The sequence below is a fragment of the Sturnira hondurensis genome, unplaced genomic scaffold (genome assembly GCF_014824575.4).
Source record: "Sturnira hondurensis isolate 20B ecotype Veracruz unplaced genomic scaffold, ASM1482457v3 Scaffold0018292, whole genome shotgun sequence".
Classification (NCBI taxonomy): Eukaryota; Metazoa; Chordata; class Mammalia; order Chiroptera; family Phyllostomidae; genus Sturnira; species Sturnira hondurensis.
The window spans coordinates 2,351,148-2,372,530 of NW_028090923.1; the positions used below are offsets into that span (position 1 = coordinate 2,351,148).

General features: G+C 34.4%; 1 protein-coding gene across 2 annotated transcripts in view; it reads right to left on the reverse strand.

The window, feature by feature from the left end:
- Positions 1-8,248: 8,248 nt before the first annotated feature.
- Positions 8,249-21,383, reverse strand: part of CRISPLD1 (cysteine rich secretory protein LCCL domain containing 1) — a 35,911-nt gene continuing 22,776 nt past the window's right edge. For both annotated transcript variants that reach the window (XM_037068951.1, XM_037068952.1), the window contains 5 exons: positions 20,164-20,207; positions 19,997-20,069; positions 16,555-16,630; positions 11,897-12,027; positions 8,249-9,341 (listed from right to left, as the gene is read on the reverse strand). In XM_037068951.1, the coding sequence (XP_036924846.1) occupies positions 9,290-9,341; positions 11,897-12,027; positions 16,555-16,630; positions 19,997-20,069; positions 20,164-20,207 (376 nt within the window). In that variant the 3' untranslated portion in view covers positions 8,249-9,289. The remainder of the gene's footprint in view (positions 9,342-11,896; positions 12,028-16,554; positions 16,631-19,996; positions 20,070-20,163; positions 20,208-21,383) is intronic.

Sequence of the window (21,383 nt, forward strand, 5' to 3'; positions counted from 1 at the left end):
AATGAGCAAAAACTACTGCCCATTGTTCCCCTTAAGATAGGAAACAAGACACAGATGTCTGCTTTCACTTCTCTTATTCAACATAATACTAGAAGTCCTAGCCACAGCAATCAGACAAGAAGAAGAAATAAAAGGTATCCAAATTGGAAAAGAATAAATGCAACTGTCTTTATTTGTGGATGACATGATACTGTACATAGAGGATCCAAAGATTTCACCAAGAAAATACTAAAACTAATAAATAAATTCAATACAGTAGCATGCAGAATTAATATCCAGCAATAAGGGGCATTTTTATATGCCAGTAACGAACTAACAGAAAAGAAAACTAAGAAAACCATACCATTCACAGTTGCTTCAAAAAGGATAAAATACCTAGGAATAAATCTAGCCAACAATATAAAAAACCTGTACTTGGCATATTTAAGACACTAATGAAAAAAATTGAAGAAGATACCAATAAGTGAAAACGCATACCATGTTCATGGACAGAATGAATTAATATCACTAATTTGTCCATACCACATAAGTAAATCTACAGATTCAACACAATTCCCATCAAGATTTTTTTTAAGTTTATATGGAACCACAAAAGGCCCCACATACCAACAGTGATTTTGATAAAGAAGAACAAAGTTGGAAGAATCATGTACCTAATATCAAATTTTACCGTAAGGCTATAGTAATCAAAACAACAAGGTACTGGCATATAAACAGACACATAGATCAATGGGATAGAATACAGAGCCAAGAAATAAACCCACAGCATTACAGTCAATATTTGACAGAGGAAGCAAGGACATATAGTGGGCTAATGATAGTTTATTCAATATATGGTGTGGGGAAAATTGGGCAGATAACATGCAGAAAAATGAAACTAGACCATCTTCTTACGCTTCACCATAAGAAATTCAAAATGGATTAAGGAGTTAAATATCAGACCCCAAGTCATAAAAATCCTAGATGAAAACATAGGCAGTAGCCCTGGCTGGTATAGTTCAGTGGATTGAGCACAGGCCTGTGACACAAAGGGTCACAGGTTTGATTCCCAGTCAGGGCACATGCCTGGGTGGAGGGCCAGGAGCCCAGTAGGGGGCATGTGATCAAGAGACAACCACACACTGACATTTCTCATCCTCTCTCCTTCCTTTGCCCTCTCTCTAAAAATAAAATCTTACAAAAAACATAGGCAGTAAAATCTCAGACATTGCTCAGAAATATTTTATCTGATACATTACCCCATGAAAGGGAAACAAAGGGAAAAATAAAACAAATGGAACTATATCAAACTAAAACATATTTGCACAGCAAAGGAGATGCTCCACAAAATAAAAAGACAACCCACATAATAAAATAATATATTCACCAATACTTCTGATAAGGGGTTAATATACAAAATTTTAAAGAATTTACAAAACTCAACACCAAAACAAACCTGTCTAGACATTTCTCCAAATGGGAAAGAACCTGACTAGACATTTCTCCAAACGGGACACACAGATGACCAATAGACATATGAAAAGATACTCAATGTCATTAATCATCAGAGAAATGCAAATTAAAACCTCAATTACATACAACCTCACACCTGTCAGAATGGCTATCATCAATAAAGCAACAAACAAGTGCTGGCAAAGATGTGGAGAAAAGGGACCCTTTTGCGTTGGTAGGAATGCAGACTGGTGTAGCAATAGTAAAAGCAGTATAGAGATACCTCAAAATTTTAAAATGGATTTGCCTTTTGACCCATTGACCCCACTTGTGGAAATATATCTGAAGAACCTCAAAACACTAATTTGAGAGAACATAAGCACTACTATGTTCATTGCAGCACTACTTACAATCACCAAGACATGGAAACAGCCCATGTGTCCATGAACAGATGAGTGGGTAAAACAACTATGGGATGTTTACACAATGAAATACTACTCCGTAAAAAAGTAGAAAATTGTACCATTTGAGACAGCATGGAAGTACCTGGAGAATATTATAAGTGAAATAAGTTAGGCAGAGAAACACAAATACCATATGATTTTACTTACTTGTGGAATCTAATAACAAACTGAACTAAAAAGCAAAATAAAGACAAACTCATAGAGAGCATAATGACAGCTACTGGATGTGTGTGTGAGGGCTGTCAGTTATGGGGTGGGGAGATAGAGAAAAAAGGAAAAAGCTCTCATGGACATGGACAGCAGTGTGGTGGTTGCAGGTGTGAGGAGGTATAAGAGGGTTAAATAGTAATGGAAAAATACAAGAAAAATTTTTACAAAACATTTAAATGTCAAAAACCAATTACAACCCCAGACAATTCATTAAAGAAAAAATAGTCTTTCCAACAAATAGTGCTAAGACACTGAATATCCCCAGGCAAAAGAGTAAAATTGGACTGCTTACTCATACCATACACAAATATTAACTTAAAATGGATTATAAACTTAAACATGAGAGCTAACACTATAAAACCCTCAGATAGACCAGTCGAAGTGGATAGCAATCTAATAGAGACATTAACTGAAAATAATCAACATTATTGCACACAGGAGATAGCCAACATACTCAAAATATCCAAATTAATAAATTTATTGCTGCTGAAAATAAAAAAAATTTTCTTTTAGTCTATGGAAAAAAACTAAATGCACTTTTTGACCAACCCAATATGTTTAACAATTATATAAATTATTAACTATTTACATAAATTAATATATTTAAAACAATGGATTATATGTATTATAATTATATAGATATGTAAGTACATTACCATAAATTAAAATTTTATTCAACATTACTAGAATAAAGTGTCCAGAAATATACATACACACCCACACACAGACACATATCAGTTGATTTGTAACAAAGTATCATGGTAATTCAATGGGAAAGGATAGTTTTTTTCCCAAAATGGTGCTTGAAAAATTGGATATCCATATGGGAAAAAATAAACTTCCACTCTTACATCGTATGATGCATAAAAATGAACTCAAATGAATTATACAATTAGTCTTTAAATATATATATATATGCATGCATATATATGTATATATGGACAAAGGTCTATATAAAACATTTTTAAATCTTTTACTATTATAAATCGATTATAAAAAAGCAATGAATCTGATTTTAAAATGGGCAGAAATTTTGAATAGACACTTCACAGAGTAGATATATAATGACATGTGAAAAGATGTTGAACAGTATTAAGCATCAGGTAAATGCAAAGTGAAACCACAGTAAAATAGCACTACACACATGTTGAATAGTTAAAATTACCTCTAACAAACTTTCTATTTTGTTTTCCATTTCTACACATCTCTTAAAATTACTACTTTTAGACCACACAACAACTTTGAAGCATGTTTTCTTTCTTACTTCCTGGAGTTCAATAGCTAACTCTTAGGTATTCTAATCTCTTCTAAGACCTGGCCCATTTCTTGTTCTGTTTCTTTTCAATGCTAGCCTGTTCTTGTTTTGTGAGTATATCTTCTAAACTCCTCTTAAAGGTATTAATGATAATATCTTCTCTGAAGTGTCTGTTTTGTCTGGTGTCAATTGAGGTGATATTTGTGTACCTATCTGTGTATATCAGACATATGTCTGATGATCCCATGGTCTATTTGTATATAAAGTTGAAGAACTTGTTAAATTAACATTAAGTATGTCTTCTTGTCAACCTGTATGCTGAATGAGAAGGGTCTTACTTAACATTATTTGTGTATGGTGAAACTCTGATAAATTGGAATCATTTAAGGAAAAATATATGGACAGGTCAGGGTTGAAGAGTAAAGAATAAACTTGGGGAAGCCAACTTAATGGAAGCAAGAAAGCTTACTTCCATTACTTTTGTTTATGACTCTACCATTAGGAAAGGCCCTGTTGTCAGCTACAGCCTTCTCCTGGGCAGTTTCTGAACTGCAGGTCCATGTGCTCCGACTCAGTCATCATTGGGATTCCAATCCTCATCCCTTTTCAGGATATTCATGCTTTTGTTAGTATATTATATTTCTTCCTCTTTGTTATCTTTTGAATGAATTGGAAGCGGGGAAGTATTTAATCTATTGTTGTGAAAAAGTAGTCCACTGGTTCATATTATAAATGCCTAGCAGGGGTGATCTAGCAGGAAAAGCATGGGCTTTGGAATTAGGTAAATGGAGACCCTACACCAACTCAAGACCCTAGAGAGTGTTACTTAACCTTTTAGAATCTGTGTTCTTGCCGTGGTCCAGCCGCAGCAGGGTCTAGGGGTCCCTCGAGGTGAGGATAGGCGTTGGCGATGGGTAACAGGCAACGACACAGCTCAAAGGCAGGTGAAGCACTGTTCCATTTATTGCAAGTACAAGCAGGTTTTTTATATTTTCATTTCTGGTAGTGATTAACATTTACAGGGGCATAGTATAATCAGTTAAACAGAAAAAATCAATATAAAGGTAATTAGGAAAAATACAAAAGTTCCCATTGTTTCAATTATATTAAACAAAAGTTATTTTGACCATAGATATATATCCCTATTCAAGGTAAAGGAGGGGCTGTTATTCTAACAACTTTAAATATTCAGGGGCTATTTCATTAGAGGGGATTTGCCTCGGGACTTACTTAAGGGGGCTGCCTTGGGTATTCCAGGCCCCCTACTAGCTGATATCATCGTATCCTACAGCTGCTTAATCAGGTCAGGGAAGGAGGTGTTATTTGGGGGAAAGGCCAAGGTGATATTGTTCTCAGCCTGACTTAGTTGCTGTTCAGCTCTGAGAATGGTCAGCATTTCTAGGAGATTCCAAATTATCAGGAAGGTAGAGGTTAGAACACCAAGAGACAGCAAGATTAAGATCAACACCACATATGCATTCACCCCGCGTCAGCCAAGCCAGAACACACTTCTTTGAAGTCGTCCTCCCCATACTCGGACTTTATCAGACAGCATGGTTGGCGCTGGGACTGGATGTGGCATGTTCTAATACATAAGTTTGGAAAAATAATCTTGTCTCACCATTTCCATCACCATTTACCCCTCCACACACCCTCTTCCTCCTCCACTCACCCCCTACTCCCCACAGTCACCACACTGTTGTCCTTGCTCAAGAGTTCTTTCCCGTTTTTAACTTTCTTGTTTGATCCCTCCACCCACCCAGTGCCCCTCTACAGCTGTCAGCCTGCTGTCTATCTATGAAACAAATGAACAAACTGAGCAAGAAAAATAGAGACAGACACACAGTTAGAGGGCATTTTTGCTATAAGCATATCTATAGTGAACAGCCAGTTCATAAGCAAATTGTAGGAACTCAGCATTCTGGGGATGAATAAAAGCAGAAAGTTTCAGGAGGGACTATTTGCTTATCTACTTGTTTTTCATTATAGTATTTCTAACCAAGTTTTTCTCACATGGATTAAAAAAATCTTTTTTAGGGTGAGTAAAGAGTTCAATCAGGTTGTGATTTTTATATTTCTAATGTTATTTTTAATCATTTCTAACACTTTTTAGTATTTATTCTTGATTTCCATTTCATTTTTTAATACATGTTGCTTCTTAAAACTGAGCTTGTCAAATATAGCTTTGTATACTGTCTCTGCTTCTCATCTTCATCAGCATAGTCATATATGTAATTGGACATTGTTTTTAATTATAATTTTTTAGTAATTTTATTGAAAAATTTGCTTTCATAACTTAATGGTCTAATGCAAAGATATTTGCTTATTGGCATTGTTCTACACTCTGTTTATATGGAACATGACATAGGAATTCGATGATAAGAAAAAAAGAGTATCTAATTGCTAAGCATAATAATAGAGCTCTAAAAAGTTGGCTTCCTTTTTACAAATCTCAGACTGATATGATTTAGCCTTTAATTCTAACAAATTAGTGAAAGAGGATCAGATTATTTGGCTAGACTATTTCTTTAGCTACTGAATATTATGGTGCCAGGGCTGAAATGTCACCTCAGATAAGTATTTTAAATTAACCTAAACAATGTAATTCTTTGTGCAATAAATTGGCTTAAATTCCAAATGTGAGGTTTGTTATGTTTGCAAAGGATAGCTCTATTTCTTCACTTAGCCCATCTGTCAAAAGAGTTCACATTAAAAAAAATATTAGAAATGCTAGAAACATTCAAGTTTTCAAAATACAATACTGAATAAAAAAGCATATACTATAATTACCAATTATCCAACAGATTAGGAGAAAAAAATTTGGACAATTCTGTTTTGCTTGTAATTCAGAGATTATTTTTATTAGATATAAAACATTAAATAAATAATTACAATGTAGTCTGGTAAACTTGAAAAATAAATTAAAGATTTTAATATTATTTTATAAGTATTGAAGTGGGGAGAACTGGGGCGGGGGTGGGCCGGGATGGGAGTAAAAGACAGAAAAATGTACTTGAACAATAATTAAATTAAAAATGCTTTAAAAAATAAGTATTGACCCCTTCTTAAAATACCCATTTAGAATGGGTATTATCAATCAACTACTTTCATTAGCTATAATAATTTATCTTTTGCTCTTATAATATGCAAACATATTCACTTATATCATCAAGAATAAAATTAGGGGTTATTGAATATACACTTGGTAATATCTACTCAACACATAGATGGTAAAAAATTCACTGTGTCTCTGGAGTAGAGAGCTTGATAAAGAAAATTGCTATTCTCATAGAGCTTATCCTTAAGTTTAAGGAACTAAACATAAAAGTTTAAAAATTAATATGGTCAAATTAAAAAGGGCTTATTAAAGACCACTATTTAATTATTGCCAAGATAATTGCAGGAAAATTCCTGGAGGATCTCATATTTAGCAAAGAATAGGGGAGAATAATAAATACATAGTTTCCCCATGGTAAATAACAATTATATCAATAAAAACTAACATATATTGACTACATATTATGTGTTTGATGTTCTTTTAAATACCCTACGTTATATCTCAATTAACTCCTACAACAATCCTATGAGGTATTATTTGTTTCATTTTTCAGGTGAGGTAGTTGAAGCATTGAAACTTTAGGAACTCACTCAAGACACCTGTGTAGAAGAGCATAGAAAAGCAATAGAAAAGAAGACTACAGAGGTCCTTAAATGCTTTTATAAGATAGTTTGATTTTCTTTATTTTTTAATGAAGTGGGAGGGGTATAATTGTGCAGCTCAGTAATGTTACCAAAACATTCTTATTAGGTCATTAAGCTTTAGGTTAATTTTTACAGATACTTTCTGGCTGTACTTAACCATGAGGGATCAAATAAAGCATATTCCTCCAGAATTCTCGGAGGTCTTGTGGCAAAATGGGGATCTGTGTGGGAGGAGTGTCTGTGACCACTGAGTTGTCAGTTTGGTTTTCTTGAATACTGTAATGGCAACTTATAGAAGAGAGTGATTCCAGTGAAACAAATTAAGGATGCATTGAAAATGAATGGAAATGAACAAAAATAGGGGGCTCTAGTTGGAGACGTTGAAATAGTATGGAAACTTGATAATGAATATCTAAACTAGTGATAATACTAGAATCCTAAGTAAATTGACGAGGCTTCCCTATTGAGGGAAAAAATGAGAAACAGAAGATGAATCTGGCTAAAATTTAAATTTCTATCACACTATTTAAGCAGGTATAACGTGTCTTTGGGGGGAAATGTTCCCACAGATTTGCATTAAGTTTTAAATTTTTAAATGTGTAAGTGCTGAAGTTTTTATTACCTACATTTGAACCATTTAATCTCTGGCCAATACTTGATAACTTATCATATTGTTCATTTTTCACAGTTTGCTCTCTAGCAGCTGTTTTGATGAGCCCTTCTTTTCCTTTCCTTTCTTCTTTTTTTTTGTATTATCCATCTGTCTTGCTTTCCCTCATCTTTGAGTGTAATTTACCTCTATTCTCTGCTCCTAAACACCCAAAAATTTATTTTCTAAAAAATATTTGAAGTGTCTATTGTCTTGTTCATTCTTTTATAATTACTTTATATTTTTTAGATTACTTCCTACTAGCTTAGAAATTCATTTCTCTCATTGTATTCAAGTTTTCCCTTAATAGAATGCTTCTAAAGTTGTGATTGCTTTCCCTTTCACATACAAATACCAAAATAGGTCAACTTTGCATACTTTTGGTATTAAGGATGTTATTTATGTTTACATCAATAACCCAAATTAGAAGGCAATAATTTTGTAGATTTAAAATGAATTCAAAATCAAAATAAGGATGCAAAGGAGACTGAAGATAATATTTTGAAACATAATTATTTTAATATGTTTATGGGAAGAGTAAATTCACCAGCAGGAAAAAAAACAAAACCAAAATTAACATTTTTCAGATATTAGTCTCAAAGCACAATACATTTTTCATAGAAACAAGTACCAGTACATTACCATTATAGGTACCATAATATGGCAACATTTATATACATAGCCATTTACCATTAAGAAAATTAGTGGCAATGGTGATGCAATACATTAGTTCATCTTTGTTAAAAGGTTTGCTATAATACTTCCTGGCCTGCAGGAGTATTTGCCAGGATACAAAAGAGGATGTGGCATCAGTGTGAACAGTATGCAGAAAGCTCTGGCCGCCCATGCATACCTCTCTGTTTATTGTATAACCACTAGGAATACCATCCTACCACCACTCTGACTTCATCACATTTACTATTAAAGCCATTCCTAGAGAATCAAACTTTATAATAGATTCATTTGGATATTGAGGAATTACTTTATACAAAATAAAAAGTATAGCATCAGGATATCCTATATGCCTAAACTTAACAAAAGAGAAAAACTATACAGGTAATAAGTGAAAAACAATTTTGAGATTATTTGGAGTAGGTAATGGCATAGTATTAAACTGGGGAAAATGTAATAACATGGTTTCTTTCATTTTTACCGTTATTTTTTGGTCATTATTGTTTTTTAATATACCAGATGATGGTCTGAGGGCCATTCACATTCAATGTTTAGATTCATTTTATTAGTGGCATATACAAAGCACCATGAGATACAACATATAAAAGGCAGAACAGTCACGAGTATGTAATTAACTGTGGAAATAACTGCTAAGAAAATATAGCAATATTTAACACAGGATTTCTAAAACCATTACATGTTCATTACTTTTTCCAAAGCTAAAAATGTCCCATGTTTTATTTTACAGACTTTGTCTATTAAGATTTGTATGCAGCTGGCACTTTCGGTGGGGGGGGGGACTTAAAATAGTTGCTATATTCTGTACAGTAACTTTACAGTTTTATACAAACTTCAGAAATGCGGCATTTGGAATAGTTTTTATGATCCTCTTCCAAGTGTTCTATTTCACACAACAGCAAATACTCTGAACGCCTTTCCTCCTGGAGGATTCTGTAAACTGCAGAAATACAAAAAGTATATCAATGTCATCTCCACGTACGATACCTCAATATGCCACACTCTCTTATGACATTCAAGAAAGCAGCTCTGTGAATTCGGCTGGCCAACTTTCTTAGGCCACTGTAATTTCTAGTTATTGGAAAGCTTGAGTGAGGATAACATAATTAAATTTTTAAATCTTGGTTTTGTGCTGAGCTGCAAGTTCACTAAAGAAACTTAAGGTGCACAGTGGTAAAATTATATTTAATATAAAACTTCACTGGCCCCAGATCATTTTTTCATATGTCACCATCTCTGATTCTAATTGAGCATAGTTAGCAGCTGTTATTAAGTTTCACTTGGGGCATATGGGGATGTTGCTATTCAGTACTGAGATCTAGCTTTATTGTCTAGGTAACATGGTTAAAAATTAACTGCAAGTGAAAAAGATGGTGATAATTAAGGAATATTTTAGACCACTAACATTATCATTTCCTAAGCCTGGTAAAATTTATATTTTTGCTATCATATTTACTAATATTTTTAATATCTATAGTTTCACAAAAAAATCTTAGAAAATTTAATGATCAAATCTGAAAGATCCTAAGAATTTTTCCATTAAAATGAAAACACACACACAGCACTCAATCTCATTTTGGAGGTATTTTAAAACAAATTAAAAACAATACAGAATCATACATTTTACTCCTTCTTAAAGTACTTTTATTTTATCTGGCAATACCAATCAAAGTATGTTTTGTTTAAATGCCTAAAATTTAAAATAGATTAATAATTCCATTAGCCATTATTTATACTAATCAAATATACATTTTTGAAGTCTTTACACTTTTTGTATGAAGTTTTATTTTCTTAATAATAAAAAAGATGTTAGGGATCAACACAATGAATTCTAAGAGGAGACAAAGTACAATTCTTTTTCTATATTTATTTATGTACAAGAAAAGGGCAGAATTTTAAAGTTAAGAAAGTATATCACAAATATACACACATACTAAACATACATGCCAGGTTTTTTATACAAATAGCCATTCAAAAGCCATTTTATTTACTGAACACAGATTGACTAAGTTCCAGAAATGTGTTTTCTTTGTACACAGTGATAATCCTGGGAAAATGCAGATTTCTGGACCTGAGCTTTTAGACTGACCTGTTAAATGGCCTGGAGCACATCACTTAACCTCTTTGGGTCTCAGTTAACATGTCTATAGGTTAGAATTTATAGAATTGACTTTATAGGACTGTTGGGGGATCTGAGCTAATATACTTAATGTGCCCAGAGCATCTGGAAAATTCTGAGCAGATTTTCAAAATAATTATTCTTAGTTTTCTTAGGCTATAACCTATCATCTTATTGTTTTTTAAATAAATTTAGCTCTGGCTGGTGTAGCTCAGTGGATTGAGCATGGGCCTGCAAACTAAATGGTCGCTGGTTCGAATTCCAGTCAGGGCACATGTCTGGACTGAGGACTAGGTCCCCAGTAGGGGGTGGGCGGGAGGCAACCACACATTGATGTTTCTTTCCCTCTCTCATTCCCTTCCCTTCTCTCTAAAAATAAATAAATAAAATCTTTAAAAAATAACTTTAAGAAATAGAACAGGCAAATAAAAGTACCTCATTCCGTTTAGCTTAGAAAACTGAATACCAAAATCTTATAACTCAAGAGTCTACTTTATATAGCATATCTGCTTAAGGAGACAAGTCAGATTGTAAAGAAGTTACTTTAATGTAGTCTCCTCTGAAAAGAGATGCTAAATATAAATCTCTATCTTTTATGAAGATGGCACCCATATAATTATATGGGAGGCAAGCTAGATACCCTTCAGGGCATACCCTTTAATGTCCTTTAAAGAAATCTTACTATAATGTAAAACTTCCATTGCAATTTGAAGAACTCACTAAATATCTAAAAGCTAGGGAGTTTTCTGCATCTATACAAAATATATGGGACTTAATATGATTTTCACAAGTACCAGTGATTTGAAAAGTCACTATGGGTTCTTTTCTCTTAACTTTTATTGATACTTCATAAAGTAAGCCACATGTATTTTCTCAAAATATACACCAAAATATAAAGTACTAATGAGACAGATACTATGAGATAACCTGAAAGAGTTCATTTATGTCATATTAGCCACCCAACATCCAATCAAAAAGAAACTTTGGTTCTGGGAAAATCAGGCTCCTTGTTTTTGCCAAATACTTTGTCAGATAACTGGATTAGAGAATTAGTCAGTGCCTTGCTCACCTAGAAAGAATTACATGTAAAAACTTAATCTGGAAAATTCAAAAGAGGATAAGAGATATTTTTGTATTATAAGATCAATTAACAAAAGAGTGGTTCTGACTTGTAATCCGATTTTCATTTTGATTTTTATAAGCCTGCAGGAGACAGGTACCTCTGGTACTACAGCCTCTACCATTCCTGGAAAACCTACTATTACAATCAGCAAGTGAAATACTGGCTCAGCCACAGAACCTCAAACCCACAGGGAAGTGAGTTTGTTGTAACGCAAGCATAAAAAGATAAAATATAGATACGACTTTAAATTTACCTTTCTGAGGAGACTCCATTCTGAAAAGAAGCAGTGTAAGCCTTTCTTTTGTCCACAGGCATAACGTCAACATAACCACCGTGATTTCGAACCACCCCAGCGTGAACAGCTGCTCTGCAGATACTGGACAGCTGAGGGGGCAAGGGAAAACCTGCTGTTAGGAAATTCTTGCTGAACTCATCCAGCTTACTCTCTGGCTGCGCTGAAGTCACTGATGTGTCTCTGTGTGGATTCTCAGTGAGCAGCTACAGGATAACGTTTTGTGAATAAGGGAATCTTTCAAAAATCGCAAAGTTAAAGCCACTTCTGAGCAAGTATGAAGGCAGAGCTTAAGGGTCGCTGCAATGCTATCCCCTTACCATCCAATCTAGCAAACACACGCCTAGCCAAATAGCAGGCTCTTTCTGTTGTTGAAACAATAAAATGCAATTGGCTCCTTTTATTATTAAGTTTCAGCCTTTGTTAGTCCCTCCTGGAGTCACTCTGACCTAATGTTCACTTTTGACTTATAAACAGCTCAGACATACTTCTGTATATACTTATGGTCCCTTTTCCAGAATACAGGTATATATTAAATTGGGAGTTTTCCCCCTATTAAATAAATATAACTTCCTCAGAAAAACATTGCCCAAAAGAATAACTCCACCTCCCAAAAAATATGAAGAACAATCATGGCTTCCACCTAGATTTGCAATGTCTATCATCACCCTGGTTTGAATGGTCTCAAATGAGGTACTGGCAAATTTCTATAATCATTACATTGTGCCAGTTATACAATCTAAATTGAATGGTATTTCTATGGAGGAGAAAATTATTGTTTCAGGTCCAACACTTTCAAATTTTTAAAACCACTGACTTCCAGAAGTCAACTCTTTCTTCTCAGCCCATAAAAGTCTTCTCTGGATTTTAACATTTGGTTTAGTCTAAATGCTCTGCCAAAATTTGTCAATAGCTGAGCACAGCCCCAGGAAATGCCATAAAATGATACACGAACTGTTTCAGCACCAACTGACCCACCTCATTTCCCCACGGGCCTTTTCTGACCCCACTGGTGTGTTCTTTTCTTACATCCATGCACATGTGATGGCTTAGTGTGCTTTTGAAAGATCACATGACATATGCATTTTACATGACCTTGCTTTTTTACTGTGCTCTGAACCTTGTGGCATCAGTCAGTATTTATTAGATCAGAGAGCCTGAATGCCAAGCTGGTTTACCCTTTTGCCCTATTACAAAATGCCTTATACCTAAAACCTCATATCTTTACATGCCTAACAAGGAGGCATTTTATTCACCAATTAAAGACTCTTTCTGAATTAATGTTTGCATCCATTATGGTTCATAACAAATGGAAATAAAAATAATTCTATACACATTTCAGTATTTACCCTGCTCCATTATAAAGGCATTATCAGCATTTCCCAAAGGAAATAACAGTGCTTAGATATAACTTTCACTAAATTCAAGCACTTATGTTTTCAAACTATCGCTTGCCCATAACTATGCTGTCAGCAGACATTCCTATTCAAGTTCAAAAGTCAGAAGAGATTTTCTGTTCATGCCTACACTTTGTAAGCATTAATATATAACAAAATAAAATAACCCATCTGTGAAACCAGTGGAACATTTTTAAAGAATGCAAAAATTAACTTTATCTGCCATAAATGAGAAATAAAAGTTAGAGCAATAAAATGTATACCTTGTAACTCTACAAGTAGAAAGAGAAAGAGAGGAAAAGAGAGTAGGGTGGGGGAGAGAGGGGAGGGAGAGAGAAGGGAGGAAGTTAATGAACTGGTTCTCATCTGTCCACATCTTCTACTTAGAAAGGTAATAAGATTGGCAGGTAATAGTTGAATCTCTTTCTCTGCATGTACCAGTGATAGCCAACTCTATATTCCCAATTTATCTTGAAAGGGTCTACATAATAATACATAATTACCTACCCTACCATTTCACTGAAGTAAGAAGACAAAATGATCTCAGTATCAAGCTCTAACAAATCCTTCACTCCGACAAAGAGATGGCTAATTAGTACAGAAGTATGCAGGATATGGTGAAAGATTTTCATTAGACATAACTAAAATGAAAAGTTTTGGTGCTTAAAAGGACAATCTGGAAAGAATGATTTCTTTGGACCTCTATGGTGATCTAGATATGCTCATTCATATACACTTATTAGTTTGTTTTTCCACAAATATTTATGTGCAAAATATTTGCTTAATTTCTGATATTACTCATGCTCTAAGTTCTGTTAAGTCAAGAAGCCAACCTTTCTTGTTCCCAGCTTGCCACCCACCAAACTGTTGATAAAAAAGTGACACATGAATTGCCCAGCTGCTGCCCTCAACAGACTTAAAAGTTAATGAAAGCAATAGGGAAACAATCACAATACTTAACCGAATCAGCTAAGTGCTAACAGGAGAAAACAAAGTGTCCAATGAAAGGTGACATCATTCTTGGGTCAGGCGATCTAGCAATATACTTCACAGAAAAAGTGATGTAAAGACTGATCATGTTTTTCACAGATAGAAAAGTAGAAAAAAGATGTTTTTAAATAGAAACAACAAGATATGAACAAATGTGAGAAATAGCAATTTAAGATACCAGCATGATTAAGCAGCAGATAAGAACATTGCAAAGCTGGACCTTGGGAGAGAGACTTAGATTTGGTAAAGCTGAACTGAAAGGAAACACCTGGACCTAAATGAATTTAGCAAGAGAAAAAAGGTGGTAGCATACGTATTTCAGGCCACTCTCCACAGTTGTTATTTCCACAGTATTCAACTGAATATATGCATCAAGAGTATTATTATCTAAGTTTGATTTTCTAACTCGCTGGTTTAGAAATCTGAAAGAGTTTCTAAATGTTTGCCATATAAAATATAAGCTCATCAGCACGCACTCAGAGTTTCCACTGAGATGTTTCAAGAGCTGGATCTTTCTCCTGGTCCACTCAACTGGCTGCAGCCATGGTCAGTTTGCATTCTCACCAGCTCAGAGATAAGCGTACTTACATGCTGTGCTCCCTTGCAGCTCAAGTGATTTCTCCTGCAGTCTCCGTAGATACCACTCATCCACCCCCACTTTAGCCCCCCCCACCACCACCACCCCAAACCCCCCATTCCACTGCTAGAAAGTGCTTAATTCTCCTTAGGAGCTCATGGTTGACACCTGGCTCAAGAAGCACTCATCCATACTGAAGCTATCACAGCTAATGTTCCTTGTCCAGTCCCAGGAATGTCATCCATTGCAACATCTTCTCAGCTGATTTCCTTTTGGATGTATTCTAATGTATTATCTGTTTGTGATTTTGTGATTCTACTTTTTCCATTTTTGTTCAATTTATTGGGGGGTGACACTGGATAACAAAAGTATACAGGTTTCAGCTGCACAATTCCACATTACATCATCTGTACATTGTATCGTGTGTTCACCACCCCAAGTCAAGTCTTCTATCAGCACTTATCTCCCCTTTACTCTCCTCTACGCCCCCTCCCCCTGGCAGGCACCACACTGCTGTGTCAATGTCCACGAGCTCTTTCTCTCCTTTTTCTCCTTCTTTTGTTTATGGTTCTATGCTACTTTAAAAATGCCCCTTTGGTAGTTAAAATACTGTTCATACATTTGACAAATTCTTAATTATCTAGTTTATACTTCAAAGGCTAAAGAACCAAAAGGAAGATTAAAGAAAAGCAAAATGCATTTTAGTTCCCAAAATGCTTCCATACTATTAAGTGTTTGATATAAAATATATGGATAGGGTGTAAAGAAAATTTAATCTAACTAAATTATTTGTGCACCCATATTTACATATGGATATTCCTTTTTGTTATTATTAATGGTTAACTCTTCTGAGAATTCGTATATCAACACAGAATCTGTTTCCTTATTCTGTACAGTAGTCCCCGCTTATTCACATGGGCTACTGTTCCAAGGCCCCCAGTAAATGCCTGAAAGAGCAGACAATACCAAACCTTGTATAATCTATATATTTACTACATATGCACTATGATAAAGTTAACTTTATAAATGAGGCACAGTAAGAGATCCATAGCAATAATACAGTAGAAAAACTATAACAATATACTGTAATAAAAGTTATATAAATGTGGTTTCTCTCTCCCTCTTCCCCCACCTCTTCAGAATATCGTACTGTACTATATTCATCTTCCAGTTAAAGGGAATAGAGTTAACTGGTCCCAGTTAACGCTTCCCTAGGGGCCATCATGAAGCAAAGTGAGGGCAATTTGAACAGAAGCACCACCCCACCATGACAGTTGATCTGATAACAGTGACTAATGGGAGGGCAGCATCTACAGCATGGAGACGCTAGACAAAGGGATGAGTTGTGTCCAGGATGGGACAGAGCCACACATAACAAGATTTCATTGTGCGCTACTGCGAATAGCATTCAATTTGAGCCTTATAAATTATTTATTTCTGAAATTTTTCATTTAACATTTTCAAACCATGCTTGGCTGCAGGTAACTAAAACCATGGAAAGTAAAACCCTGGATTAGCTAGAGGGCAGGGGGACTCCTGCATATAAATATACCTATACATTTAAATGTGTGTGTATGGAACCTATGGAATCTACTATACATACACATGCATGTTCACACACAAATGCTGAGAACCGCACACATTAGAATACTTACATCAGAATAAACTCGAGTTCCAATTACACGAGCATAATGTGGATTTGCCTGCATACAGTTGCGAGGGCAGTATACTCTGAAAAATAAACATATATTTATAACTACTGAGTATCTTTCTTATTAGTAAGACTACAGACATGTGAACACAAAAGTAAAAACTCAGCATTCTAAACCTTACTAACTTTTTTCTTCTCAACTAGGTCAATTGTAAAAGCCACACACTGGACACAATTTCTTCTGCTTATACTATCCACTTCCAGCACAAATGTTTTCCTTTTAACCAGAAAGCTTTCTAATGTGGAGATTCAAAGCAGAAAGAGGCAGCAGAAAGTACCCAGTACTCTGAGTATCTGGGTATTTACCTCTCAGTCAGAGGTAACCTCTGGTGAGAGGTCACCTCTCTGATTGGGTATTACAGTCACATTGGTCTAATGGTTATGCCCCAGGGCCTTTACACTCATCCTTCTCTCTGCACAGAATGTTGTTTCTCCAGTTATCCTACAGCCTGCTTTACTGATACCTGATTGGCTTCGTCACTTTTAAAAAAGGCCCAAGAGCCTTTTTATTTAAACATAGGGTTCAATTATCAGTGTTTAGTCAATCACATGATATTAAAAAAATTCACCCCCAGAGTTTAAAGAACTGTCAAGTGGCACTTCCTTTTTTTAAATGATTGGGTCTTCTGAGTTTACTTTCACTTCCCTTCTCTTCTTTCTCTTTCTCACTCTGTCTGTCTCTCTCTCTCACACACAAAAAACTGGAAAAAAACACTTTACATATCAACAAAATGACAAACCATTCTTCGATGAAGGCACTGATGATTTTCCGAAATCTATTCTAAAAACTCCAATGGCAGCTACCTTTTCTAATTGAAGCGTTTTTAGAAATAATTACATTTCTTATTTAAAATTATTTCTTTTTTTAAACTTTAATTGTTGTTCCAGTACAGTTTTTTGCCTTTTACTCCCAGCCCAGCCCACCCCCACAGCCCTCCCCACCTCCCTCCCATTTCCAACCCCTTTGTTTTTGTCCGTGTGTCCTTTATGCTTGTTCCTGCAAACCCTTCCCTTTTTTCCCTGAAATTCCCTCCCCTCTCCCTTCTGGTCACTGTCAGTTCTTTATTCCAGTGTCTTTGGTTATATTTTGCTTGTCTGTTTGTTTTTTTGAAAAATTCTTATTTCTAAAATGTATAACACTGTACAACCTAGAGTGAGTATACTTTCTATAAATCTAAACCAGAACCATTTACATGTAACTAATAAATGAGTTTGAGTTTTTATAAGTTTAAACTAAAGGTTTGATTATTGTAAGGACGCTGTTGGGTGTCCCTGTAGGAGGAAGGGTGTCCCCACTGACTGTAAAATTTTCTCCTTGTATTTAAGAACTGTTGGGTATTCAGTGACCACCCTCTGGTAGTAAAACTATCTGCTCTTCCCTTAGGATCATGCTGTGTGGGCTCTACCTTGACCTTATTTAGTTCTTGGTTTATGGAAGGTCAAGGTCAATAGCTCCAAACTGGATTAGTTTTTACTTTTGTGATTTCTAGTCAAAGAAAGAGAGGGGAGGAAGTTTTTGCTTGTTTGTGTTCTAATCTGTGATTTTAACACCTTGATACTACTTAGAATGTAGATAGTTATCTACTACAAATGTTCCTTTATCTACAAATTACTTGTAAGTTTTAAATGAGTATGCTGACAAATTTTAATAACTGCTTTTACACCATGAACATGCAAAAGGTCTTAAAAATCTAATTGTATGTATATATATATATGTATATATATATATACATATATACATATATATATATACATACATACAATTAGAGGGTGGTCACTGAATACCCTTATCCTTTTATNAAGAAAGAGAGGGGAGGAAGTTTTTGCTTGTTTGTGTTCTAATCTATGATTTTAACACCTTGATGCTACTTAGAATGTAGATAGTTATCTACTACAAATGATCCTTTATCTACAAATTACTTGTAAGTTTTAAATGAGTATGCTGACAAATTTTAATAACTGCTTTTACACCATGAATATGCAAAAGGTCTTAAAAATCTAATTGTGTATATATATATATATACACACACACACACATATATATACATATATATATATACATACATACAATTAGAGGGTGGTCACTGAATACCCTTATCCTTTTATATATATATATAAAAGGATAAGATTGCCAATGACATACACATTTTCTCCAAAGTCATGGTACTAAAATGGTACTAAATATGAGAGACAGTTTATTTTGGACTGAGCTGCTAGCTATTGAACCTCTCAAGGACATGTTGTCCAGGTAAATCTTGTTTCTATGTGCTCGATTTTAGTTTATACCCTTTAATTTATCTTTTCTTGGCATTTCCCCCTTGAATAGGTTTATTCTTCAACTCATTAAGTGATGTAAAATTCTAAAACAAATGCACTATCAATATGATTTCTTAGAAGTCATAAAATGTCATACAAATAATACCAATATGAACTAATTTGTAAAACTATTAAAAATTTATATGGGGGAAGAAAACTTTTGTTTCACTGGGGAGGGCTTTCTAGTCTAATTAAAGTCAAAATTATGGATAAATCATTATTTCTGCAGATTTATTAAATTGGTGACAGTGAAAGTTAAATTTTTAAAAATTGTATCATTTCCCTTATGGAAGTAGGCCCTTGTATTTCTCTTCCTGAAGTAAGCAAAGAAATAGAAAACTTATTTATTAATATTTTACTTGAACAATCTGTTCCTTTTGAAACACGATTGCCATTATGTTCCACGGTGATTCTTACTATTTAGTCCTCACAAACCTTGTCACATGGTTGAGTTAGGGTCTAGCATAATACTGGTATGTAGTGGATACTTAATGAACATACAAATGAAAAATTCTAAAACTTTTGCTTTTTTTCATTGTATCACAATGCTGAAATTTCCAGAGTTCCCTTATCAATGTTTTTTTTTCTCTATAAAAATACGATCTGTAAATATAGGGGTTTGAGGTACCTGAAAAAATTTCCACAAAATTTTCTAAGATTATAAAACACACTACAAGTTTAATTAAATCTGTAAACCTAGTGAGAGCATAGTGAGTGAAGCTCTGGGAAGAGATTACACTTCTATAACAAAGATATTTAGTCTGTGTTAATATCAGCCGAGCAGATGAACACAGAACTCTCACAGCCCATATGAACATACAGATTATAGGCATGGGCCCAGCCACCTCGGAGCAGCACAAGGTACTTGGCATGTGGAGAAAGAGCACTAAGAATGCCTAGACTGCATGGAGCTTGTGATGGCCCATGGCTCCTTGCTGCTTAACAGTTTGAGATCACACTCCTTCAAACCCTAGGGCCACCAGAATTTCAGTTAGAACCGGTTACAACAGGATAAGAGCACCATACATGTTCACTGGTAAGAGACAATGCGGACATTCAGAAAACATTACCTTGGGCAGTGGGAAGCAGGCTTACGGAATGGGCAGAGCTGCTCCACTGTTGTCTCACAGGTGACAGCCTGAACTGCAGAATTCAAGCACAAAACAAGGGGCAAGTTGTTTGGAAACAGTAACATGCAACACAGTAGTAAGAAAGTAAGATGAAAAAAAGTGCTAACCTGTTACTTTAGAGACTGTGAAGGAATTAGCAGAATGATATTTGCTGAGGATGAAAATAAAAAATGTCAATCACTTTTTTATAAGTATCACCATCTACATAACTTCTACATAACACCACAGAACAAGATTATTTACTTTTTCACAGTAGTAAATACAAGGTAATATTGTAAAAATACTAAATAATAAGTACCATATAGTGGTGTGCATTATTTAATTCCCCTGGTAGGTAGTAAAATGTCTACAATGAATGAGTGAACTCTTCATTATATGCATTATTAAAAAGTAGGAAAGTAAGAATAGGTATGCCACTAAATATCAAAAATTTCATTGGTTTATTTATATCCAGATTTTCAGAAGTCATCTGTTGCACAAGATAAGGCTTATTTGCCATGGTACTTTAATATTATACACATTTCTAATTTCAAGAGAATTTCCATAATGAACATAATAAAAAAGTAAGTTAAGTGAAAAAAATTAATAATAAGATAAATGTTTTTAATCCCAAATCCCAGTATTTGGCTTACTGAAACTGATCATTAACATTTATTATTTATTCAAGGAACTTATATAAATATTTGCTGAATTAGTAAGTTAATAAATGTTCCTATGAAGCTTTTGAGAATGATGGCTAATAATTGAAAACTATACATCAAGCCTTTCATCAAAATTGTATGTAAGGGAGATCATTCCACAAATTTGCAGGAATTTTCAATAAATTCTTATAATTATGAGTTCTGGCTTTACTGTGAATTTTCATGTAATTGTATATCTACTAAAGAAAGAAACTATGTTCTAAGAAAAGGCATTCCCTATGCAGTTCAGTAATGTTTATTTTTCACAGAAAAGACACTAAAAAATATTTCCAAAACCCTCATTTTTCTACCTTTTATAGAGTATATATAAAACATATACTCTATAAAATATCTAGTATATTTAACATGAGAAACATTTTAAAGGCAATCAATGCTTTCATGTTGGATTAAATTACATTTAAATGAGCAAAAGAAATGTGATGTATTACATACTTGTAGGATATGCAAATCAGTTTTCCCTGCAGTGTTTTCTGTTGCAGTAGAAAAGTTTATTGGCTCACATTAGAAATAACTGTAAGTTTGCACATTCTTGAGGAAACTCTAGAAAAATTAGAGTTTCAGCAAGCTGTTTAAAAGCACAAGAGTTCAACTTTAATTTAGATGCTTTTTCTTCTTTTTGCCTATGG